Source organism: Aptenodytes forsteri, unplaced genomic scaffold (assembly GCF_000699145.1).
Source record: "Aptenodytes forsteri isolate BGI_AS27 unplaced genomic scaffold, ASM69914v1 Scaffold13, whole genome shotgun sequence".
NCBI lineage: Eukaryota > Metazoa > Chordata > Aves > Sphenisciformes > Spheniscidae > Aptenodytes > Aptenodytes forsteri.
This window is the reverse complement of record NW_008794543.1, coordinates 2,704,440-2,730,407: the sequence shown is the minus strand read 5'-3', so window position 1 is coordinate 2,730,407 and position 25,968 is coordinate 2,704,440. Positions and strand designations below refer to the sequence as shown.

At 36.6% G+C, this 25,968-nt stretch overlaps 2 protein-coding genes across 2 annotated transcripts in view; one reads left to right on the top strand and one right to left on the bottom strand.

Moving 5' to 3' along the window:
- The window catches only part of LOC103893274 (probable ATP-dependent RNA helicase DDX60), a 49,185-nt gene extending 35,523 nt beyond the window's left edge, over nt 1-13,662 (top strand). The window contains 10 exon segments of the mRNA XM_019470224.1: nt 451-555; nt 1,858-2,058; nt 3,124-3,228; nt 4,589-4,727; nt 5,393-5,514; nt 7,584-7,731; nt 10,123-10,265; nt 11,251-11,402; nt 12,995-13,057; nt 13,150-13,662. Of these exon segments, the coding sequence (XP_019325769.1) occupies nt 451-555; nt 1,858-2,058; nt 3,124-3,228; nt 4,589-4,727; nt 5,393-5,514; nt 7,584-7,731; nt 10,123-10,265; nt 11,251-11,402; nt 12,995-13,057; nt 13,150-13,252 (1,281 nt within the window). The 3' untranslated portion in view covers nt 13,253-13,662.
- A 2,307-nt stretch (nt 13,663-15,969) lies between these two features.
- On the bottom strand, nt 15,970-25,941 carry LOC103893273. Its single transcript, XM_009272319.2, has 8 exons — nt 25,795-25,941; nt 24,195-24,281; nt 23,797-24,030; nt 21,937-21,959; nt 20,880-21,025; nt 20,206-20,306; nt 20,013-20,114; nt 15,970-18,928 (listed from the first exon to the last, which is right to left on the bottom strand). The coding sequence occupies exons 1-8, from the start codon at nt 25,891-25,893 to the stop codon at nt 17,141-17,143; spliced, it is 2,580 nt and encodes an 859-aa protein (XP_009270594.1). The 5' UTR covers nt 25,894-25,941; the 3' UTR covers nt 15,970-17,140.
- Nucleotides 25,942-25,968: the final 27 nt, after the last annotated feature.

Below are 25,968 nucleotides of genomic sequence, written 5' to 3'. Positions count from 1 at the left end.
CGCATCCAATAAAGGATGGCGATTCTCCTTAGCCCTCCTTTTGTTGCTAATGTATTTATAGAAACATTTTTATTGTCTTTTACTGCAGCAGCCAACTGAATGTGTTTTAGCTAAATGAACTCTATAGGATTATGACATTTTGTACTGTCTTCACGGAATATTTTAATTTGTGTCCAATTTCAATATTATTTCAAGTTGTGTTCCATAAAAAATGTGGTGTAAACTTTCAGGATACAAAAGTTTAATATGCATATGTAATAGCTGTATGAACTACACTAAAGAGCGAAATTCATATATGTTCATAGCTCTGTTAAATTAACCAGATTAAAGTTTAGCTATATGAAAAATGATAGTAAAATTCTTGTTGGTTTAAGTTGGATATTACAGGTGTTTTTTTTAAATTGGATATTGCCATTTCTAATAGATATACTCATGTTTGATATTTTATAGGTAGTCACAGCTACTTCAACACTTGCTCTAGGAATCAACATGCCATGTAAATCTGTTGTCTTTGCTGAAGATTCTGTGTTTTTAGATGCCCTAAATTACAGACAGGTATGGAAATAGAGCACCTACTTTTTATTACAAGAACAGTACACATGTAGGTGTCATCACACACAAATTCAGAAAAGTGTCTTTTCTTCTACATATACTTTTGGGAATGTTCTGAGTTTTAGCTGTTCGTTTTGGTGACAATAATAGTTTTAGCTAAGGTGATTTTACTAATGTGTCAGAACTGCCAGCTCAAAAATAATGTATGTAGTCAAAAGACCTATTTCAGCAATGAAAGTATTACAATTGCTCAGTGAATTAAAGGCATAGATTCAGCTTTCAGTTGTGGGAGCCGGAAAGACAAAAGCTGTTTCATTCTAGCCAAGGTTTTACAATTGTGTGAAAAATATGCTATAAGAACATACAGTGGGGATGTAACGAGGAAAAGAAAGAGTGCTGACTGGATTAATAGGGACATTTGAGTTCCTTCCATCTTGGAAGTGGCACTCCACACAATGCAAGACAGCAGTGTGTAGATGAGGTTGCAAATGCAATAAAGCAGAATGTCTCCAGTCATGGCACAACTTACTGGGTGGGCTGAGAGACTCTAACCTCTTCAGTAGCCCCTGCTTCCTGCTCTTGTGCTACTTTTCAAACCCGTATTTTCATGAAGTACTGCCAGTTTGCCTGTGGTTCAGGGGGCCATATAGGCCAGATGATACACCTGATGGCATCACCTGGCAGGTAGCTCTCACAGTCAGAGTGTGGGTACATCTGTGCGGTAGCCAGACCTACGTGCATCTCCCTTCTGCTGCACATAAATGATATGACTCCAGCTTTACCACATCATCTGGTACAAGGGGCAAGTCCCCACAATGGACCTGACCAAGGAAAGGTGATCCAAGCAAGGGAATACACCCTTAGGCAGCTTGTCTCTACTCCTCATTCATATTCTCTGCTCTTTATTCACACTGAGACTACCTCTGCCACAAATCTACCCAGAAATAATTTGGAGCTAAATGTAACTTGAAAACAAAGCTGGTGTATAGGTATAAATTAAGTTAAAACTTACCTTGAAGAAATATGAATGTTAAAAAGACATGTGAGAGAACTTAAGTATCCTGGCCAGTGTTTAGGTCTTCTGTCAAATTTGGAAGTTCATATTTAAAAAAGTAAATAAAACACCGCATTTGTAAACCAGCTATATTTGAGGTACAACGTATTTTGCACACATTATTTTAATAATTCTGCATACATGCTTTATTAAGACTGTATAGATGGTACCAGTATATACAACTTTGGTATATTTTATTTTATAATTAATAATTTTATTATTTTAATAATATAATTAATAATTATTCTTAGATGTCAGGACGTGCTGGAAGACGGGGACAAGATATGACTGGAAGTGTGTTCTTCTATGATATCCCACTGCCCAAAGTTGAAAGACTTATCAAATCCAACGTACCTCAGTTGAAAGGCCAGTTTCCTCTGACTGTTTCCTTAATATTGAGACTCATGCTGCTGGCTGCAAAGGCTGATGACAAAGCAGATGCCAGAGCAAAGGTTTAATATTTTTTTCTTAATAGCAATTTTATTAAATTATAATGTCTCCTTAACATGAGCAGAAAGTGATGCACTTCAGAAGTAAGCAATCTGCCTCCAAATGAAATCGCATACTCTGCTATACTGCTTCTAATACCTGTGCCGCCTTCTCCACGGTATTGTACTGTCCATTTTAATGCATTTATTCTTTGCAATAAATATTATCATCAGAAAGAGTGCTACTGTCAGGGAGGTATCTTTACTGACTCTTGTTCTATGCAATATTTGCATTAACTTGGAGAATCAGAGTGTCTTCCAATATTTAAAATTTCGGCTTTATTTGAGGAAAAGGTGTGAACATACATTTCCATAGGGAAGAGGGGAGCTATGAAATGCTATCTCAATTGAAACAATGAGAAAATTCTATGTATTACTTACTTGTTTAAATCCGCATACTAACTCTCGGGAATCAAAGAATTCTTATTCTTGCCATTTAATGCAGTGGTTTAAGTAAACAACCCATGATCATGATTACGAATTGGTCAGAGATTTCCTTTTGTAATTATTAAGGAACTCCTATCTCCAGATGATCTGGTTTTTACATCCACTTCAGCATATAGACATTCATTTTCAAGGACTCACTGAATGAATTCAGATATAAATCTACTTAAGCTAACAAAGTAAATTGGTAAACTTCTGTGTTAAATATTAAAACATTAAAATGCTATTAAAGTGTAAGGAATAATTTAAAAACTTCCTGGTTTTAGTTTAATGATAGTTAAATCATTGTCTTTTAGATCTCTATATGAATTTCACGTGATTAACTTTACAAACCTCAGCATAAATTTAGAAAATGCACACACATCTGACAGACAGAGGATGGACTTTTTCACAAGCATTTCTGGGAGTTAGGCATTCAATTTAAATAAAAACACAACATAACCTACACCCAGCATTTTTACCCTGAAAACCAATTGATGAAACAAAGCATAAAATCTGGATATAGAATTTCTTTGCTTGTTACAATATCAACTTTCCCTTGGATTTCTAATTTCTTCTTTTTTTTTTTCCTGTTTGTTTGACCAGGCATTGTCAGTGTTGAAGCACTCACTGATGTCATTCAGAAAAGAAAGATATGCAGAAATATTAAAAATTTATTTTATGTTTTCCTTGCAATTTCTTATCAAAGAGGTAGGTTTTAACTCGTTCCCTTAAATCTACATATTCTCATTTGTTTGTGTTCATATGCTTTCATTTAAAGAACCATATATTTTATATTCCATAGTAACAGGCTATTTCTTTCTGTCAGAAAGAAATTTAAGGAAACAGATAAAATTAGAGTGCTTTAAGTTTGAGGTTAATTCTGAGCTACTTATATTACCAAATAAATTCAATAGGGAAAATCTTATGGTATGGTCTATATGATTACAAATTGATGAGGAAAGTAAAAGTTGTGCATTTATATTTTATATGAAGACGCGTGCGTGTGAAATGATAGGGGTTTAAAACATACTAAGGATGTCAAAATGCTGAGAGAAATTGTATCTCTAACAAAAGTTTAGGAAGTAGGTCTTAGAGAAGACTGAAAATTAGTGGTCTATCTCTCCATAGTAATAGTTTCAATTTGATGGATACCATTTTGGAGAATTTTTATGCATTACTCCATTTTGGCTTACAGCCCAGGACTACAGGCAGTAAGAGGCAGCAATAATGTGATTACATTAACAAATCATCTGTGCCCAGGTTTCCGAGTCCTTCTCCCAGTAGGAGCCCTAGCCAACATTTCTGCCTCCTCTGCTGGGTGTCCCTTGTATGTGAGACCAGGAGTCTGATACTAGCATTGAAGAGAAGAATCTAGTCAGTGTACAAGAGAGATTAGTAACGTTTCCGAAAAATTACAGTTAGCGTAAGAACTGGAAAAAACCTGGCCCACATACCTAGTATCCTGTCTCCAATAATTTTCCAGGGAAGTGTATTAAAAAAAAAGGGCAACCATATAATGATGATTCTCTGGATACTCCCTACAGGGCGTGATGCAGAGTGATCTCTGACAGGAGAGGTGTCCTGGAATTTATAGCCTTTGATGGAGTTTTATTCCATGAGCTTGTCCTGTTGTTTTTTGAAACTATATAAGCTTCTAGCACCCAAACATCTTGCAGCAACATATGTGACAGATCACTGCTTGCTGTGCTTTTATCCCATCAACCATTTGGGTTAATAGGTTTTTTTAATGAAAGTTGCATCAAATCTTACTTTGGTGACTGTATGCACTTTTCATTTGCAACATGATCTAAATCAGTGCTAAAACTATGAAGTCAAGATCTATGCTTTGCACAGGGAGATGAAGATTTCCCATGGAAATACTCAAATAGTTGGTGACTTGTTTTGCAGTAGGGACAAATTTTTGCCTTTCAGAGGAAACTGAATGGCCTCAATAGGTACATATGCATTAGGTTGAAGGACTATTCTTCTGAATGCCACCATTTTATATTTTTGTCATAACCAAGTTAATCTTTCATAACTAAGATTTTTTTTCTTTTAAATTAAATAGGGCTACTTGGATCAAGAAGGTAACCCCATAGGATTTGCTGGACTTGTGACACACTTGTACTATTACGAACCTTCAAATTTTGTTTTAGTGAGCTTTCTTGTGAAAGGTTTATTCCATAAATTGTGCCAGCCAATTAAAGGTAAATAATACTCTATGCATCTTCATTGCAGTCTATGGCAGGCTCTGTAATCCCAATGGTTCTGAAATTTTCTGGGTGCCTTCTTGCTGCTGCCATCTTTTGCTTGGCTAGCCTTCATCCTCATATCCTTGGCCTCTGCCTCTACACACTCTGCATCTGCTTATATTTCTGTCTGAGAAAGCCAAGGCACACATATGGCAATGCTAGTATCATGAACTTAAATTTATTGTTTGTGAAACGTTCTGATGAAGTAGAAAAGAATGCTATACATACATAGAAAAATTCATAATTCTGACTCCAGAGCAAGATTTGAATGCCATGTAGCAAATAAGATGGATGACCACTCTGAATATCAACAAATTAAAAAAATGAAGTACTACTAATGTCTCATTACATGAGTAAAATCCATTCTGTGCACTGAGATATGCTGCAGTATGTGAACATATAAGAATACAGTATTAGTTTGTACATATTAGTTGCTTAATTATCTACCAGAGTTTTTTGTATGTAATGAGTTGATCTTTATCCAACATAGTTTTGCATAACCTCTGTCATGACAATGGTGGCTGGGAAGGAAACTCCTGAATAGGAGTTGTTTATTTTAAGCAAAAAAAAAAAAAGTTACACTTTCATATTTAACCCAAGTACTTTCTGTTTTGACATAGGCTCAACTGTTTTTTCAGAAGATGTCCTGGAAAAGCTAGTGCTCATTCTAGCAAACCTATTTGGGAGAAAATATCTTCCAGCCTGCTCAATGAAATATAAACGCACATTTTGCCAGTCAAAGGTAGAGAAAGCATTGGTCTTTACTGTAACTGATGTTGTGTAACACTTCAGTGAACTTGTCTCCTTTTGTCAGTTAGACTAGTGTCATTATGGATGTACAGTAGTCTGATGGGCTAGCAGGCAGCTGCCCACCCAGCCGCTCTCTTACTCCTCCATCTCAACAGGATGGGGGAGAAAATAGGATGGAAATACTCATGGGTCGAGACAAAAACAGGGATATTGCTTATCAGTTATGATCATGGGCAAAACAGCCTCAACTTGTGGAAAATTAAATTAATTTTTTGCCAATTAAAATAATTTTGGTAGTGAGAAATGAAAAATAAAAATTTCAACACCACCTTCCCTCCCTCTGCCCCCCGCCTTCCCCAGGCTCAACTTTAGTCCTTCATTCCTGACTCCTTTACCTTCCCCCATCCCAAGTGGTGCAGGGCTGATGAGAAATGAGTTGTTGTGGTCGAGTCTTAACAGCTCACTCTGCTGCTCCTTCCTCCTCACGTCACCCCTGCTCTAGTGTGAGTCCTCTCTGTGGGCTGCAGTCCTTCAGGATAAACCTGCCCCAGTGTGGGCTCTCCATGGGCTATAGTTCTTTCGGGAAACATCCAGCTGCTCTGGTGTGGGGTTCTTCACAGGCTGCAGTGTGGATATCTGCTCTGGCATGGCTGCCTCCAGTGAGAGGGCTACAGGGAAATCTCTGCTCCGCTGTGGTCTCTTCTACAGGCTGCAGGGGAATCTCCATTTCGTCACCTGGAGCACCTCCTCCCCCTCCTTCTCTGATCTTGGTGTTCACACTGCAGCTTCTCACTCTGCCTCTGTGACATTTTTGCCACTTCTTAAGTAAGTTTTCACAGAGGTGCTGCACCTGTGCCTGATGGGCTCAGCTCAGTCCTGTGGTGGGGCCATTGGAGCTGGCCGTGTCTGCCACGGGGCAGCCCTTGGCCTCTTTTCACAGCAGCCAGCCCTGAACCGTGCGCCCCTCCCCCAACACTTTGCCACCTAGACGCAATACAAGTAGCTAGAATAATGAAGAAAGTATTTGCTGGATTAAAATAAAGAAGCCTTCATTTAACCACAGAAGCAGCAGCTGACTGTCAGGTTAAATGAAAAGTACCAGATTATTCAAGTATGTTTTAGTGATGACGATTATATAGTTAACTGTCATGATATTGCAACACCTGAAAGTATAAATGACACTGCATTTCTTTATACAATACAACTCAAGTATCTCTTCCCCAAATGGCAATTTACTTTCTTCTCCTCACTCTGCTAGAATCTTGTCTCCGCCTAAGGAGCTGTAGCTTTTTGTGACACGTACCAATGACCCAGGACACCAGCATGCTCTGTGGTACATGACACTGTAGGCTTAGGGCTTTTTCCAAAAATGGGACAATATTAGTAGGATGAGCATTAACATTAGTTATGCACAAAGTTAACCCACCATGGGTACAGGCAGAAAGTGAAACATTTGCAATGGGCTCTTATTGGCCGTTTTATGCAAAGCCTTGAAATTTTGGAGGACACAGCTATGGCTGGAACACCAAAGGAAACTTCTTCCAGATGAAGATGCTTATGTGGCGAGTTTCCAGCAAGCATTCCAAGAGGAAAAATGTTACTTGTTTCTGAAAAGTGGCTAGTCATGTAGGAAGGATTACAGGACTGCTGTGGATAATGGCAGAAAAGCATCAGTCTGTCATGTTGGTAGGGAACCTGTTGAACACCAAGATATGCAAAACAAGATCTGGGAAAGGCAGCCCTTCAAAAGTCCCTTTTTAGCTAGCTGAAACATCTTTAATAGAGCTGTTTGCCAAGTACTCTGTGAGTAAAAATCTAGGAATTTTGTACTTACTGTTTATCTTCCATACCTTTTTCCACATGAAATTCATGTTCTTCTTTAAGATCCTTTAATTCTAGGTAGTCTGGCAGTCTGATAAGTTGGGTAAAATTTGGAGCTGTACTCTCCTTCTTTCTACTAATACACTATGTGTGTACTAATACTTTATGTATGCACCAATGTAGAACTTACACTTTTGGAGAAATTACCTGAATTAAGCAATAATCTGCATGTTATTTCAGGTCTTTCTAGAAGATCTGCCAGAGGATTTTGCAGATGCTGTAAATGAGTACAACACCAAAGTAGAGGAAAATTTTGCTCATTTTCTTCTGACAACTGCCAAGCTGGCAGATACCGAACAAGAATACAGACTTCCACTGTCAAAGACAGGTAGGAAGTGAAAAATTAATGCATATTCATAATTTGTGAAATTGATTTTATTAGGAAAGTTTGGTTAATTCTTATTTTGTAAAGAAAAAAGTGGTGACTTCAGACATGCTAATAAAGAGATACAGTTTCTATTTCACTTTTGTTTTACAGGCATTATAGATCATATTGTATTTGTACAGGAAAAGGATCATTTTAGTTGCTATTCTTTTATTTTGTAGAGGAAATAAAAATCAAAGGGACTTTTTTATAAAAGGAAAAAATATATTAAGTGTAATTGTTGAATAAAAGCCTTTTTATCTAATCATCAATGCATTTCCAGATCCTCAAATGTGTGTGATACTTGAATTGCTTTCAGAGTCTGACAAAGGTTAGATTTTCAACATCTGAACAGCCTTAACATTGAAGTAACAGTTAAAAACATTGCACCATTTGTTAAATCAACTAAGTTACTTATGCCAATAAATGATGTCCAATAACCAAGGCAATATGAAAAGGCATGACTATAAAACTACCAAGCAATATGGATTGCCATTGGGTGAAAAATATTTAACTGCTACATAATCTCATGTTACTTCCTGGAAGAGAGATATAAAAGCAATGTGATAGACCACTGTCCCATTGCCTAGCTCCTCTGAAAATAACATGCCTTCAAAAATACTATTTTTGCAGTAAGGAAGCACTTTAGTTATAGCAGGTAACTGTATTTATGCATCCTTTTTTCCTACACTGGTACAGTGATTTTTTTAGTCTCTGCTGTGTACAAATGAAAAAAAAAAAAAAGCCCAAATCACCTTACAAGCTACCATATCTTATCATCTACTTTGAGTTTCAAGTATGGGGATACCTGGATCATAGAAAGTTTTGTATAAAGTGGAATACAAAGGTGAGGCACGGGGGGAGATAAACAGATAAGGTGAATGCAAAACAAGATTGAATACTACGTATGGCTTGAGATGGTAAATAGCAGTTTTCCAGTTCCAGTACAGAGCACTGGACAGTGCTGCATAATGGTATAACATTAGCAACACTACAGTGAAATCCTGTTTTTTCATATTCAATTTAAGATTGCCTGTTTTAACAATGGAGGGACCCCACACCCTGGTATGTTACCTGAAAAACGTAGGAAATTAAGAGCTGTAATTCACAGAATGATGGAATTCCAAATTAGAAGACCAAAGCATGGGCTGCCTTGCATTTTCAGGATGTATATTCCTTTATATATATTAGTGTTACTAATGCTACTTTTACCCAGGATGTGAGCTGGAGAAATTGAATTTCCTATCCTACTTGAATGGTAAAGTTTCTTGGTTAAATGGAAGGTGTAATATGGTTGCATTCTCCCCATTTTGCTGAAGCTGTTTCACTTTGAAAGAAACATTTTCCATTAGATTTACAGAAGAAGAAACGCAAGATCAATCCATGTCCTGTAGTTCAAGAGGTGGTGGAGACTTTTGTACTTACTTACCGTAACTTGGGGCGAGGCTGCAAAAAAAATACTATGCCAAACTGCTGAGATTTTTTTATGAATGCCATAAACAGTGTAACTACAGCATACTTACCATAACACAAAGCAGAAAAGGTTGCAGTGTAAGGATTGAAAGTATTGTTGATAATTTGGAAAGAAAGAAAAAGTTTCTATTTAGAACAGGAAAATCAAAAGTACAAATATATTTAGAATATATATTTAGAAATAACTAGACAGGTCTTCTACAGACAGTGATTGAAGTTACAGGCAGACCATAAGCCAACTGAAATGCCATGCTGTTGTAAAAACAGAAATTCATACTGGGTTGCATAAAGCAGAGCGCTTGTATGTGACAACCTTCACATACTTAAGCCCTAACAGGGCCTCAGTTAGAATATTCATTCTTCAGAGCTCCATGCTTCAAGAAAAGTCTTCAGGGCAACATTTTCAAGAAAAATGTTGGCTGGGAGTCCAGAGGATAGCAATAAAAATTATTAGATGTCTAGCTATTAATACCTGTGAACACAGGTTGAAAAAACCTTTTTCTTCAACATAGGACAGAATAAAAGATAGAGATAAAATAAGTCTTCTAATAGTAACATTCTCTTTGTTTTTGGCACAGCTTCATGCTGTTAGCAATTTTGGCTACAGGTGAGTCAAGGAGAAAGGCTTAAGTTGCAAGGGGGGGATTGAGACGTAATTATTCTCACCACTAGAAAGCTCTTTCTTATATACTGTAATCAGTTGTGTAGAGGTTCTTATGAACAAAAGAAACAAAGATCTATCAAGAAGGATTTAAGTTTAGAAGATCAACTCTATTTCCTATCATTATCTACTGAACTGGAATTTCCTTGCTTTTAAAATAGATTGCTGAAAGGGAGCTTGTGTCTGCATAGCTTACCTTGTATTTGCAAATTCTTGTCTAGATTTTACATCTAAGAATTGGCATGGCTCTGAACTAGCATCTTCTTTGATGGACAACACCAAAAGTGTATCTGCCATCTCACCTTTTGCATGTTTATCTGGAGTGGTTGATAATGATCTATTTCATGGAGAGATCATAAATAAAGTAAGTTATTTTTTCATGGGGGGCAGAATTTTATTACAGGTCAATAAAAAGAATTTTTTATTACAATCTTCTTGCCTCTGTGTAATATGATGGCACTATGCTCAAGTGTCACTCTTTAGGAGAAACAATTTGAAAGGTCTCAAAAAAAAAAAAAATCAGCACTGAGTAGCACCACATTATCACAGTGCAAGAAACACAGAATAGATGGATGTAGGAAAAAAAAATCTGTAAACAGTTTGCTTTCTTGCAAGGCCTCTGTTCCTTTCAACTCTGAGACAAGTAAATTACTCTAAAATTTCAGGTTCAAACCATATCCCCAGTTTGTTCTCTCCACATCAGGAGTTTGGTTTTTTTTTTTAAAAATCAATGACACAGTAGTCTCAAGGATCCTAGCAAAAGGATGTATTATTGCATTGATCATTTGCTTCTCAACTAGGATTTCAGCAGTTACATTAGATAGCGTATGAATTAGCTTAATTGTAATATACATCAACGTGTTTACTGTCAGCTTGCATTTTCCTGCGGTCTTCTACATGGGCTTTGTAGCATTAGGGAATTATCATGACTCATAATTCTGTAATAGAAAAAATTAAATTCGTACAACCGGGGATTTGAAATTCACCTTCATTCTTAAAATGTTCCATGCTTAAGGTTGATTAATACATTCAAAGCATCAGTGAGAGTCTGAATACATGATCTCTGCATATAGAAAAATCCTCATCTAAAACTCAAGAGAAATCCAGTGACCTAGCCAAACTTGAAATTACTCAGAACATCCTAGAGCTGCACTGGCAGTGTAAGTCACTTTATTAACAAACTCCCTCCTCTGTCTACAGCCTACATGTACTTGTGCAGAGTCCGGGAGCGGTCCAGGATTAGAAGTGTGGAACTTTCCAGCTGTGGGTCTAAAGGTGTAGGTTTGATAAAATAGGCACATAAACAAAACCACAGTAGCCGTTCAACAGATACGTCTCTTTTTTTTCAGTCTGTCTTACGTTCCCTTGGAATTAATGCCACAAACTGCCCCCGGCTTTATTTGAACAAGTATGATAATCAAGGAAGGAGGAGGCCACTCAATGCATACGCACTGGACTTTTATAAGCATGGCTCCTTGACTGCACTGACAACTGATAACTGGTATGTACTACTATTTTTAATACAGTTAAACAGCGTCATTGTTTACAATATGGTACATAAGTACATCTTTTTGGTTTTAAAGCTTTCTCCCTCCAGAACTTAGGGATGGAATAGCTGTTAAATATGATTAGATTAGTTGAATGTTTTAATGAGAATAAAACATATACTACATTAAAGTCCAATGGCAATAGCGGTGAAGTATTAACTGGGTATTCAAAACAGTACCATAAATGCAAAGTCTTGACTTCAGTGACACAGATTATTTTGACAGGCTCTTCAGAAGTTTATTTTATTTAATCAAGGTTTTTTTCACAATGAAAAAGATCAGGAAAGTCCCTGAAATGAGGAATCCCAGTGCAAGTAGTCTAGAAGATGATAACATAGTAGCAGAGTGATGTCAAAACCTTGGTCAAATAATAGACAGAAACAGAATAAAGGAGGAATTCATGGTCACTGTCAAAAGATAGAGGCATCCAAAACACAAACTCTTTTCTGGTACAGGAAGACTGTCATCATAGAAACCTGACTTTCACAGTAGCAAAGCAAAATTTGCCAGTAATTCAGTATTTGTAACAGTATTGCTTCAATACTTCCCCTTTTCCTAAGCATTTAAACTTGTCCTGATAATTCAATCATATTATCATCTCTCTTCAAAGGCAAAAAAGCAACCACCCACCAAAAAATCTGTGCCCAAGCTCGTCGACTGCTGCCATATCTCATCATATTTTCATGTTTAAGCCTGTGGTACATGCAGTCTTCCTCTCTTCTTCTCTCCTGGGTTACTTATGCTCTAGATTTTCCAAAACTGGAGTTTTAATCTTTTCTTTTACACTCTCTTGCCTGTATCTTTTTAACACTGATCATGAATTCCTCCTTTCTTCTATTTGTCTTTATTATTTGACCAAGCTTTTGACATCTCTCTGCTACTATGTTACCATCTTCTAGACCACTGCATTGGGCTTCCTCATTTCAGGGACTTTCCTGATCATTTTCATTGTGAAAAAACCTTGATGTCCCTGCCCATGTCAGGGGGGTTGGACTAGATGATCTTTAAAGGTCCCTTCCAGCTCAAACCATTCTAGAATTCTATTATTTTAAACACAATACTGATGGCAATTTTTTTTTTCTTCAAATGTGGTATTCTTAATTACTAGGAACTGAGTTTATTAAGTTGCTTTTCAGTAATCAGTGGTACTTTTTGCAAAATACAGGGTCTTCATCATCTGTAGAAAGCTTACACCATCTCCTGCTCAATTTAGCCAGCAGATTCATCTGAAGTATAGCATTCCAGTTTAGCTTGTGACAGATTAGTTATTCAGTTGAAACCATGTTCCCAAGATAATATTAATAAATTATCTTTCCAGATATTCCTCATGAGTCTTTTAGATGTTTAATTATAGAAATGTCTGTCTACAGCATTATTTTAAGCTTACAGTTATTCTACAGTAATCCTAATGAACGAGTATGTCTGTGTTTGAGGCCATGGCATATGCTCTCTGCATCCTTACCCAACCTACGTGGCAGGGTTTATTAAAGGTGAAACAGTATGTTATAGTGCATATCCATTTGAATTTTTTTCTTTCTTTCTTTAGGTTAAATGAAGGAGATGCTTACTATGCACTCAAGGATTTTTCACTCCTCATTAAGTCTATTGGGTATGATAAACTTGTGCTTTTTAATATACAATATATTTCATCTTCAGAGCAACTTAAAATGAAATAATGCTTTTTTTTTTTTAAAAAAACAGAACATCACTGAGTGAACTGTGTGATGATCCAAATGATAATGTTCTACTGGCATTTCAACAACTGGGTGAAATCTATGAAGAGAAACTGAAGTGTGTTACCTGAAGAAAAAAGGGAAAAAAAAAAGCAGCAGTGCATAATACTCTTACCACACAGATCAGCTGCCTTTTAAGTTAGGAAGTGATTAGGTCTGAGTTATCAAATGTTTCATAATAAAGCTTTAGTAATATCCAATATTGGTAATACAAAGTTTTCTTTAGAAAATTAACCCTTACACATTGACATTTTAGCAGCTCCAATGTCAACTAAATAATTGTTTCTAATAGATTACAAAACTAGGTAATTGCACATATCTTTCAATCGCACTTTTTTTTCAGGCAGTGATATATACGTTAAGACAGCTCTCAGAAATATGCTGAACAAATGTCACAGTTCAGACAGCTGGTGAGATTAGCCTTTCAGTAGGACAGCATTGGAAACTTTCATCCCACTTGTGAAGGATGTTCAGCAATTACTTTGGCAATTACAATAAAATAAATTGTTCTAATTATTTTCCAAGGTTTCTATTAAGTTATGAAGTAGTACCTTCATGAACAATTATAAAAGTTTTTAAACTGGTCTGCAGTTTTAGTCTACAAAATTTTAAGTATAAAGAGGGTTTTATATCAGTACAATGAATTTTGATTAATAAAATATTCCAACCATATGTAGAGTTGCTTCATTTTTCACCTGTTGTATCCTTAAGAATCAGAAAGATCCAGGACACCTCTAGCATACTGTCAAAAAGTCCCTTGCAATACAAATTGAGTTTAGTAGAATACGTTTCTTAACTATTTTCTTGGTTTTTGCTGGGAAGAGCAAAGTTTTCAGCAGTATTTTCATACTATTCCTGAAAATTCTTCAGTTTAACACTACATTTTAGTCTACTTGCAGTCTGAAAAAAATATATGCACACATACTAATGTTTAGATAACCTAGGAAAATTAGGCTTTGACAACAGTCCTCACCACCACACATAATTTTATAATGATGACCAAGATAGTAATGTAAGTAGTTAGTCTCTATTGGTAATAAGCAAAACGTGCATTAAGGACAATTCAGAATCCCATTTCTTCAAATTAGCTCTGTAATCTCTTTAGGCAGCATTAAACTACATGCAACATGTTGCCAGGAGATATTGGAGGGAAAACCTGTACGTAGTCAGGTAGTGCTGCTGAGCTACCATCAACTGACTTAAACTCTTTTTTCCTTCCAGTTTTTTAAATGTGTGAAACAAAATTATGATAGAAATGGAACATAGGGATAGAAAAAACTGCTTTAACTTTGCTTGGAAAATAAAATTTACTCAAATTATTCTTTACTGTCTGGCAAGTCATGCCATATGTAGATAAGTCTTGCACAACTGTTCCTCAACTAGGGTAGAAGTGACCTTATTTAGACCTTTCCACATTCACGTTTCCTCGATAGAAATGGAGTAATCTTTTCAGCTAAGACACAATTAATTGGCCAAGAAATAAAGGCAGAAATTGGTCCTATTGTGTTCTCAGTTATTTGACCAGTAAGCATGAAATCCTGGCTCAAAACCAAAACTTATAGGTCTCTCACAGGCTACTAATTTTATATGCTGAAGACTGTAATGTCTCTTAAAGCATTAGTAACAGCAGTCAACATTTCACTTTTAATAATGCATATAAAAAGCACCTCACTCCTATTATGGCTTTTAGTAACGAGTCAATAATGAAAGATGACCAAGTGATTAAGTCAAAATGACCAAGGAATCAACTTGTGAAAATATGAGAAAATCGGTAATTCTACTGATTTAATACCTGGGTGGACTGTAATTTTACTGTGACCTATTATAAATAAAATATCCTGCTTACCATTTATCTCCCCTGTAAAACCTTAATGCTGAGCTATAATGCACTTAGACAACAGCTTGCCATGCTTGAAAAGCAGTCCTAGGACTGTATTGAGCCCCCACACCACCAATTTCTGCTTTCAAAAACAGTGTATCAATAGTCTGTTTATTTGCTTTGTGATTCTATAATGGTGTCTTTTCACGAAAAGACAAAGTATCTGCTTTAAAGTTTAACTTTATCAAACTCTCGTGAAACACTAATAGAAATGAACAGAAGATACCTTGAAAATAAGCAATTTAAAGAAACTCAATAGGGTTTCTGAATAACCCTAACTCATTAGGAATTTATTTTTTGTCACTGTAGCAGAAAAACATTTTCTACAGCCTTCTGGCAACAAGTTTTATAGGTGCCTTATCTGTGTCTCTAGAATTGTTCCATTTCTCTCGCTTTCATTATAGTGAGATCAACCTCCACCTATGACACACTCTGCTGTCATCGCTCCGCCTTTATCTTCCAGTAATTTAACTTAATACATTTTTAACACTTCTCTCCTACACCTGCAGAAGAACATGACAAGAATGTCTAAAGATAAAAGCAGAACAATTCTTAGGAGAAAACTGAAATACAGTAAGACTTAAGAGATGAACATAAAGAACTATAAAACTAACAATAAAGAGAATTTTCACCACCTTCCTTACTGTAACGCAGATGCAAAGGGAAGATTAGTAAGTTTTATAAATTCTAGAAACTGTTTTTCAGCACATTTAATAGAGGAATGCACTGCCGCAGAAAAACTGAGGCCAAGAATTTAATGCAAATCAAATTAAAATTAGGTCAACATTTGCTAAACCAAGAATAGTCTTTCTAAGTATTCTGTCACAGTAAGTATATTGGTAAGCCTTGCAGAGATTTAAACTTAAGTAATATTTCTCTTATGAAGTTACAAAGATCATTTGGTGACAGTGAAAAATTCTGAAGGGATAGTAAACATTCTGCATTCTGATCTAATACTTGCCCATTGATATATCTACCTAATGCAGGACTAATTTATTTAAATTCTTGAACCAGCTCTTGCTGAAGAGTGAACATTAAATGAAACGGTGCTTTAATCTGAAATCGTATTACCTGTCTGCGTATTCTAATAGCTAAAGCACAATTATCTCTTGGATGCAACAAAAAGGTTGATAAGTTAGAACAGATGGTATTTTTATCCTCACTTTGTATATTCCACAGACTAAAAATTCAGTGAGTTCTGGATCATGAATACTTACAGTGAGAAGTGCTGTTTTCCTTTTCTAAAAGGAGATTTTTTTGTATTTTAAAAGCTAGATTCTCCTAATGTTTTCATCAAAACAGTAAGTCAGTATCTGTCCACCGATTCCCAAACTGTTGCCAATAGGAACTGAAAATCAGTTGTGACAGTTACTTTTCATAAAGGCAGCATTTCAGAAGTGTAGCTGACACCCTTCTGCAACGTATAACAAGAACATTGATGTGGTGTTTCAATTTCAAAAGCATAAGAGAAATTATTGAAGTTACACTAGAAGTTGCACCTTCAATATACATTAAATACATCATAGAAAAAGAAAACAGCCAAAGGGAGATACGCAAAACAGTTTTCAGTCATGCCCTTCAACATCCTTTATTTTCCCCATGGCTCTCCTCCCTCCCTGCCTAGGAGGTGAATGCTATTGTCTGTACTCTCTTACTGATTCAACCCTAGTGCAAGTGCTGCTGTACCGGAACAGTGACCTACTGCTTCCTGTGGCTGAGGCTTCACTGACCCTGCTTTCTGGGACACCTCAGTCCCCCACCACCCACACATACCCTAGTGGCACTTCTCAGAAGGTCTGCATTCTCAAAGATACAGCATATGTGGTCATACCTGAGCCTCTAACAAGACATGACGTTTTTGGTTGTTTCTTTAGTTTGGGTTTGTACTATAAAAATCACTTTAGTACATCGTACTTGCTGATAAGCACTTACGTCTCCAACACAGAGATACCTCAATTGGCAAGAATCAGGGAGAATAACAGCTGTAAAGTCACAGGTATCCCCACTTTTTAATGTGTTAAGTAGCATTTATTTAATTCCAGCTTATTTAAGCATAGTTATCTTCCATTTCACTCTCTCTTCATGTCTCTGATTTTCTTCTAGTAGATATTTTGTCTTCGGCAACAGAAAAATATTCTGATGCACTGCTGGTGTCAGTAGAGACAGATGTCTGACTTAGCTCTTCAGTGTCAGAATCGCTGTCACTTGGCATTCCTCCTGCCTCATTTACTGTAAGCACAGAACCTCCTGAGGATGGATCATTGCATATGCCAGGAACAGAACAAGCTGCATTCTGAAACTGCACAGACTCAGGTTCATCTTCCCTTCTAGGACAGGAACAGTTGTTTTCAGCAACAGTTTCACTTTCTTCATCTTTTACCTTCCTTTCTCGTTTTGTTGCTGTAATAAGTTGAGTGGAAGATGCATTCTCATATTTAACAGGAAGGACAACTGAACATAAAGGCTGACTACAAGAAGAATTACTATCAGCAAGCATTTCTGCACTTTCAGTTTTCTTAGATGAGTTCACAGGAAAGAATGAACCTTCACATTTTGGATGACTATGTCCAGAAGCAGGCGCTGCACACTCTGAAGATACAGGCTTCCCCAGGTTTAGAGGTGTTTTGTCAGGAGATTTCATCTTCTCTTTTTCCATTTTTTCAGTACCATTTCCAGACAAAAACACAGAGGAAGTCAGCAGATCAGAGGGATTTCTGACAATACTTCCAAATGAGAATACTGGTGAAGGCAACTGAAAACAGTTGAAGGAAAACACACAATTACTGGGGAGAAAGGGGGACTCGGAGACATCATTCACCCCAGCTGCAGTGTTGGTTTCTGAAGTACTGCAAGCTACAGTTGTGACGGATTCTGAGGCATTAGCTTTTTTTCCCCATAAGACAGATGGTTTCTGTGTACCATATTCTGCAGGTTCCTTTGCAGAAAGTGTTTTTTCTCTCATGTGAGATGATGTATTTTTGTCAGATGGCTTCTCAGATTGGCTAAAAAATGAGGATAATGGTAAAACCGTAAATGAATTGCTGACTCCCGATCCTGCAAAACAATCTCTTTCTGAATTGCCAAAGGGAAACAAAATACCTGGCTTCTCACTTTCTGCTGAGTCTAAATTAGGAGTGGTTGAAGCATCAGAAACTGTGGTTTTGGTTACAGGACATTGTTTTCTAAATTTGCTTTCATCCTGGTTATCAGTTTTATCCGCATGATCACATTTTCCTAGATAAAACTGAGGGAAAACATATTTCTTGTCTTTCTTTTTAAAGGAAAGTGTACCTGCATCTTTAATAAATCTGGGTAATGAGTTGTTACATGCACTGAAAGCAAAAGGTAAATCAGAAGGTCTCACTGGAGAAACATCTAGAAATTCTGAATTTGAAACAGTAACAGCTGCTGATGCTGCTGGTTTTAAGCCGGATGAAGTGCAAGAATTTGTGTCCATTTCATTGGAAACAATAACTGCCGATGCCTGCATTGGCAATTTTTCTTTAATTACTAAGTCTTTAGAGTTTTCTGATAAGGCTGGAGTGGTTACTTCCTGGGAACTTCTCCTCTCATGAAATAATTTTAAGTCACCATTTGTTTCAGAAAAGTTCATATTTGTGGATGGGATGCTGTGATTACTGGTCCCAGAAAAGCTTCTCTCAAAGCCATCTGCTCTTTGCAGGGTTCCCATTTTTACTTTATCCGTGTTATTTGCTTTGGTAGGTGAAGATACAAAAGGTGTTCCTGAGGACCTATCCTTCAAAGCCTCAGCAGTTACAAATTTGTACTTTTTATTTGCAGGTAAAGTTTGTGTCTTGAACTCATTGGTGAGCTTCTGACGTTCCATATAGTATTTGTAACGTAACTCCTACAATTGCAGCAAAGAATCACATTAAGTAAAACAGCATTTGTGGATTCAAAGGTTATAAAACCAACATACAGTCCTAAGACTGAAGAAGGGTTTTCGTACATTCTATAGCATTTATGATGTATTTTTCCATTGCTGCTAGAAGGCAACAGAACACAAGTCGTTACGGAAAAAAGTTCTTTAAAAACAATTGAGCAAGATACACATGGAAACCTGATGACAAAGTAGGTTTTGAAATAGGAGACTATAGAAAACCGTATTTAAAGTCACTGCCAAAACCAGAAATAGCTAAAAACACTAGCTTAGACATTAAGTGACAAATTCTCAAATTATCATGAAAAATAACCATCTGAAACCAATTTAGGTGTTTTTTTTTTACTAGATACAATAACTATATAAATTGTATTCTTAATGGAAATAGAAAACAGATGTTCTCCAAAATAATACAGCAAAGGCAAAATAATTCTGTATTTAAAGGACCTAAGCAACTTTTTCATTTAATCATCTGCCATTGGTATTTTCAGAACATGTTACGTGATTCACTGCCAGCCATGCTTCACTAACTGTAACTAGAATCATTCTGTACAGAACAATACTCACTCAGCCACCCACATGGAACTGCTAGTAAATGAAAAAAATCTAGTTGTATAACTAGATCATTGGAAACAAAAAAAAGAGATTGGAGTCCGTTTCATGGCAAGTTATCAGGAATTTAGGTAGTCTTAGAAGAGTGAATTCTACTATCTTCAGAAAACAGAACACAGGCAGATGACTTCCTCTTCACATAGGCAGTAGAGAAGCTTATTTGGATTAGAAAGCTACAGATGTGACTGAAAAAGCCACACTAAAATCTAAAAATAAGTATTTGAAGTCAGTAGTAAGATTAAGTTCCAGCTTTCTGAAGAAAAAAGAAAGAGAAGAGTAAAATCCTGACAGCTTTAATAACCTAGTCAGATTTACATTCTAGAATTGGAAGGGTACCTTTCTACTACGAAAACTGAAAGAGATTATGAAAGCTTATATAGAAAGTTGTGTCATATCAAATAGTAACTTAGCCATACTTACAACAGATGTTCAATCATACCTCATGACTCATGTTTTGAAACGCTGACATTTCCGATATTGACATTAAGCGAGTAGAGATCCTGCTACCGTCTGCTAGTGCTTCCTCCTGTCCTGCTACAGGCTGAAAAATGTTTTGCAGCAGACATTATAGTTCATTTTCATAAGACAAAATAAAATAGTACAGTGTTGTAGCCCCATAGACAATAACTTACAAGAAATGTGTTGGGTATATTCTTCTGGTCATGCCATTGCTTTATATTATTTTTAAATAGAGTATTTTGTGTTGAGTTCTCACTTCCTCCAGAAGGTAGATCTATTAGGAAGAATACAACAATACTGGTGGAGAGCATATTAAGTATGGAAAATATTGTGCATCTAAACATGATTCCAATTAAGAACAAAAGTATATTGCCCTAAGTGAGACCCTAGTACTTGTCAAAACTTCTGTGATATAAAACAAGAGGCCTGCGTAAGAAGTTTTCTAAATGCCTGGAGATGCCTGCCCCGATATAAAACCTAACATTTTCTCCTATGAGGTAAAAGCATTTAATCAGAGCGTAGTTAGTGTTCATATTACACTACAACAAATGCCCATCTAGTTCAGCAACACACTTCTGACAGTGGCGATACTGGTTGTATAGGAAACTTATAATGATACTTCCCCCAGCTTCCAAAAATACAGCCCTAGGGATTGCTAGAGAAAGCACATTCATAAAATGCATTTAAAAGCCCTTGATGAATTTATCATCATTAATTTGCTCAGATGCTTTCTGAACCCTTGCGTACTTTTGCCATGCAGATTTTTTATTAGCAATTAGTTCCACAAGTTGCAGGTTCCTAGAGTCACTTCCTGAATCTTGTCCTATATTAAGTCCTTCTTCCCTACCTTTAACAACGCCTACATTAACTGGCATTAACTTCAAAGACAAGATTTCATTAACCACAGGTTTGATATCCATCTTCTTTTGAGTATACTCTGGTGGTTTTTCATAGCTGGATGCTATATTCATCAGGTCAAGCTGAGTTTTCATTCTGGAAGAGGAAAAAAAAAATACCAAACTTAAATGCTTTTCTTAAGGCTTACATGCCAACAACTAAATTACACCTGCCTAATAAAAAAAAAAATTTAAAAAGAAATCACAAAAAAAAAAATTAAAAAGAAATCACTAAGAGGGAGGAGAAATCAGCAAAGGTAAGTCTTTGATAAAATGTCAAGTTTCCTAGATTTTTTTTTTTCTTAAAACTTACTACTTGACAATTCACTTGAATTAGGTTTCATACACAATGAAAATTGCAAGAAGTAGTGCCTGTAGTTCAGCAAAAAAATTAGAAAACTACCACTTTTCTTAGTGTACCATACCTGAATCTAAATTATACTCTTTCTTCAGAGGGCATTGCTAATGTTAGTCTAAACCACAACATATTTTAAAGAACTCCACTTCCAATATTCTTTCTTAAGGTCTGCTTAAAAAGTGATAAGAAATGTAATTAAGAATCTTTAGAAAGAAATATACAGTGTATGTGCACTGCAAACACAAAAATGAAGACACTGCAGAATCTCCATACATGCTCTTAAGACTTAAAAGATTTCTGTAAAAGCTCCAGGCATGCTTCAGTGTTCCTGAGTTTAAATAAGATATGTAAAAATATCCAATCACCACGTATTAATGAATTCCTATACTCAGTTTTTGTCAGGGAGCCAATTCAAAAGATTGATTTTCTCTAATCCCAGATAGTACATCACTAAAATTCTTGACACATTTCCTAAAATTTGGAATATAGAGCACCCACAAATCTGAAAGCATTATAACGTCTTAATTACTAAATACTATTTTCATTTTAAGTTGCTACATCTGACCATATCCAAAGTAACTATTTTCTTAGCTTTTAAGCTTAAAATTACACTAGGCAACTAACAAAGCATGAAAAAAAAAAATATATACCTTGTATTCAAGCCACAGGCCACCTATAAATAAAACAAGAATTTTTAAGATATGAATGAGTTTTCCTCCAACTCTCAAAAGGAGATTATTGCTTTATCAAAATACTTCAGAGACTGAACTCCCTGTCTCCATTTCACAGAACTATAGGAAATAAACCTGTTAACATTCAAAACAAAAGAAATGAAAAAAGAGCATCCAAATGCAAAAAAAAAAAATAGTATGTCTGGGACAATGATTTATCTTGTAATATTTTGTGTTAAAGACAAAAATAACTCCTTCAGAGCCAAATAAAAGCATTCAAATAATGAATCATGACCCATATGGTTATCTAATCCATTTCAGATGTTCAGATATTTGTAAACATTCAAATGAAAGACTATTTTGTATTTCTTGGTGAGGGAAGCCTCTGCTACCTGCTCTCAAGATGCTATTACACTGAGATTAAAAAACAGCTGTCTTTCAGTTTTAAATCAGCCAGATAATGGCAGTATGAAGTGCGCTGTGCTGTAGTCAAGTGACACTTCCCAAAGAATGGGTAATGAAAAGTAAAAAACTGACTGGATTATAGACTCGCTGCTTCCCTATAAAAACCTGGTGATCTCACTGTACTGAATCTTAAAACAACAACAACAAGAGAAAACCCACCCCACTGAATGAGTTGTGCACTGTTATGGGGGGCAGGTGGGAAGGTGCTAAGTTTAAAGCATATTAATCACTGGAGTCAGAATATTTCTTCCAAAAGCGCGATTCACTTTTACTTTGGGTAAAAGCGAAATTTTCCTTAACGACTTGTTACCAGAAACTTAGTCAAACTCTAAGTACTTTCTTAGCTTCTCATTTATCTGAAAGCAGCAAAAAGACCCATTGCAGAAAACAGCAATATGCTGTCGTTTCTTAGGAAAGCATAAGCCTTGAAGTTAAAGAAAACACAGAAGTCAGTAGTTATTTAAGTACTTTGCCCCCTATCTACTATCTGCCTAAATTCCATACAACTGCAGCCACAGTGTTTGACATAAACGAGATGAAAAGGTCTATACTAGCTTAGGTAACAGTGAAGATTAAGCTTGTGTCTTGGGTTTCTCTAGCGTTTATCTCTAAATCAGAAACAGTGGTTTTCTCTGCAGTTCCCTTAGACACTACGAAGACAACTTTCAGGGTCTTGTATACAGAAGTGTATATACTACGTAATACCAGAAGTACGTAAGCTAGCTTTGAGTAGGCTGATTTATCTCCATTGCACATCTCGGTGCAAAGTTTACAGCAGGTTTTAAAATCAGTATAATCACCTTAGCTCAGGTAGCCCAACACGGCACTCCACGGCGCAGCACAGACAAGTTATCAGTTCTGGCTCCAATCTTTCCCCAAAAAGCATTTTTAACATCTTACAAGTTTAAAAATGCAATGAAAGTGCTTAATACACAAAGCATTTGAAAATAAATATGAAGAAGCAAATAGATGTGAGACATTTCTGAAGGCAATACAAGTAAATAACTCCCTACCCAGCATCAAGGCAGCTTACTTTCACAGCTGGTGGCATAATGTAGCAAGTATTACAGCAGCAGCTATACAGTCAATATTAATTTCATTAGTTTTCAGCGAAGAAAATAAGTGTCTACTGAATTCACCAAATATCACTGATAAGCTGCAAAGAAAGCTTTTCAAACTTTTCTAAAATGAAAAGCGCTGTTACAAAAAAAAGTATGAAGTGTTAAATAATTTTAGTTTGTATTTTTCGTTTGTTGAATTTGTTTTTCCTGATCCAGTCATTATAATAATCATAATCTACAATATAGCAGGCTCTATATGACACTTGAGGTTCATTATACAACTGATATCAAATAATAACAAAAAGACCATCACCTCCAGGAAACGCTGAGGATCACACTCATGGACAAGCTTTTCACAATCCTTCAAAAAATTCTCAATGGTCTTCTTGTGAGTTTCCTTCATTTTCTTCCAAATCTGAAATTCTTTCTCTTTTTTACTTCTTTGATTTTCAACATCTTCTAGCAATTGCCGTTTCTTCATTTCCAGGGTTTTGAAAATTTCTCCAAACTCCAGTGCAATTATCTCTGCATCGTTGTTCAGCATCATCTAGAAGCATGAGATCATAAAAACAGATGAAAATGCAGTAGCAACGTCTACATAGAGTCACTTCCCTAAGTAAGCTCAGAGCACATCTATGCCACAAGAAGCACCAGTATGCTCCATGTTGTGATTAACCTATCATGAAGAGAAACCCAGCATCTGTAACTCACGTCCGTATCATTCGGTTGACTTGAGATTTCATTCATCAGCTTCTCATTTATTATTCTCATCTTTTTCAGACTGCTGAAGAAGGTTAACTGCAAGACAATCGAAATACTTATTACGACTTTGTCCACTCCATAATATAAATACATATCAGCGGTTATCTAGAATCACGTCATGGGATGTTCTGTACAACATATTAAACAAAGGTTGTGATTCAAAACATCACTTAATAACATTTAATGCTTTCCTGGATCAGTACACAAACTTTCTTTTGCTATTTCTCTCTCTCAAAGTAAAGTTTTTAGGCTCACCTACAATGCATATTGCTAGAATGGCTACAGTGTTACTTTATAGTTAAAACATTGTTTCCCTCAGCCTTTTTTTTTTTTAAACCTCTCCCCACACACACACATCTATCACAATGTTTTAATGCTGTTATTCCAGTTTGACAAGCAACTGTGTAATATTCACATTTTTTTTTTAATGCCTCACACTAGTAAAATAGAAAGCCGTCCATAAGTAAGTTATTTCTGTTCGGTTTTAAAGTAAGTTTATCACTGTTTTTTCCTCCTTTACCTCAATACATTATCACTAAGTTTTACATAGAAAGTCTAGTGCAAAGACTGTTTTCCCCTGGTTTCCCAAGTGACACGCAATTGGTGATGGGAAAGGCAGGAGGCATCAGTGCAAAAGCAACTTTTGGCTTAAAGAATAGTCAGTGCTGTACTTAAAGTTTTATACCTATACTCTTCATCACTGCCCTGCAGTTGTTTCAATTACTGCACCGTAGTCAAGTGACATGCAGATGACATGCCATCCTGCACCCAATTTGCAGAGGGCATGAAAAGCTCATTCTACCTAAACAGTCGCTATTTTGGCAAAAATCACAACTACTGTCACTACAACCAGCCAACCAACCATTAGGCCAGGCAGTTGCTTTCCTCATGCAAACAGGAGTGCATTTTAGGTTTACATTTATTAAATTCTTACGTACCTAAACCATCTACTTCTAAATATGTAATTATCTATGACCCAAATTACCTACGCCAGCTCAGAAAGCCTATAAAAAAACCCCCACCCACAGATATTTTGTTTGTTAGTAGGACTAGCATCTTCCTGAACTTGGAAAAACTGGATCCAGACATGCAATAAACTCTTAGCATCGGTGTGTTTTTTCAAAGACTGCAAGTCTCTCCATTAAAAAAAAAAAAAAACACAACCAAACCCAAAACAAAAAAAACGACTGCAAGTCTCTCCATTAAAAAAAAAAACAAACACAACCAAACCCAAAACAAAAAAAAACCCAACTCTTGAGGTGCTTTAGTAAGTTTGGTTCAGATCTGTCGATACTGTAACATCGCCCGGTCCCCCATATGTGGCAGACGAAGTCTGACGGCAGCAGGGGAAGGCACGCCCCGGTAGTCCACAAGCAAATCCTGACTCCTGGTTCAAAGCAGCATACTCCCTCGCTGCCTCTCGCCTGCCCACCACGCTGTTTTTCCCTGCCTTTCTGAGTAAAAGCAACACGGGCCCGGTGGGATCCCCCGTGGGACAGCCCGACCTCCCAACCGGACCCCTGGCGCGGAGGGGAAGCGCCGCACTTACTTTTTCCTCCTGGTACACGGTGTCTATGAGGTTGACGGAGTGGAAGATGCCTTGGTGCTCCTCGGAGACGCACTGCCCGCACCCCGCCTGGCGGCACATCCGGCAGTAGAGCTGCACCAGCCGGCTCGGATGCTTCTGGCAGGTTCCCCCGGGGGCCAGCGGGGAGAGGACGCC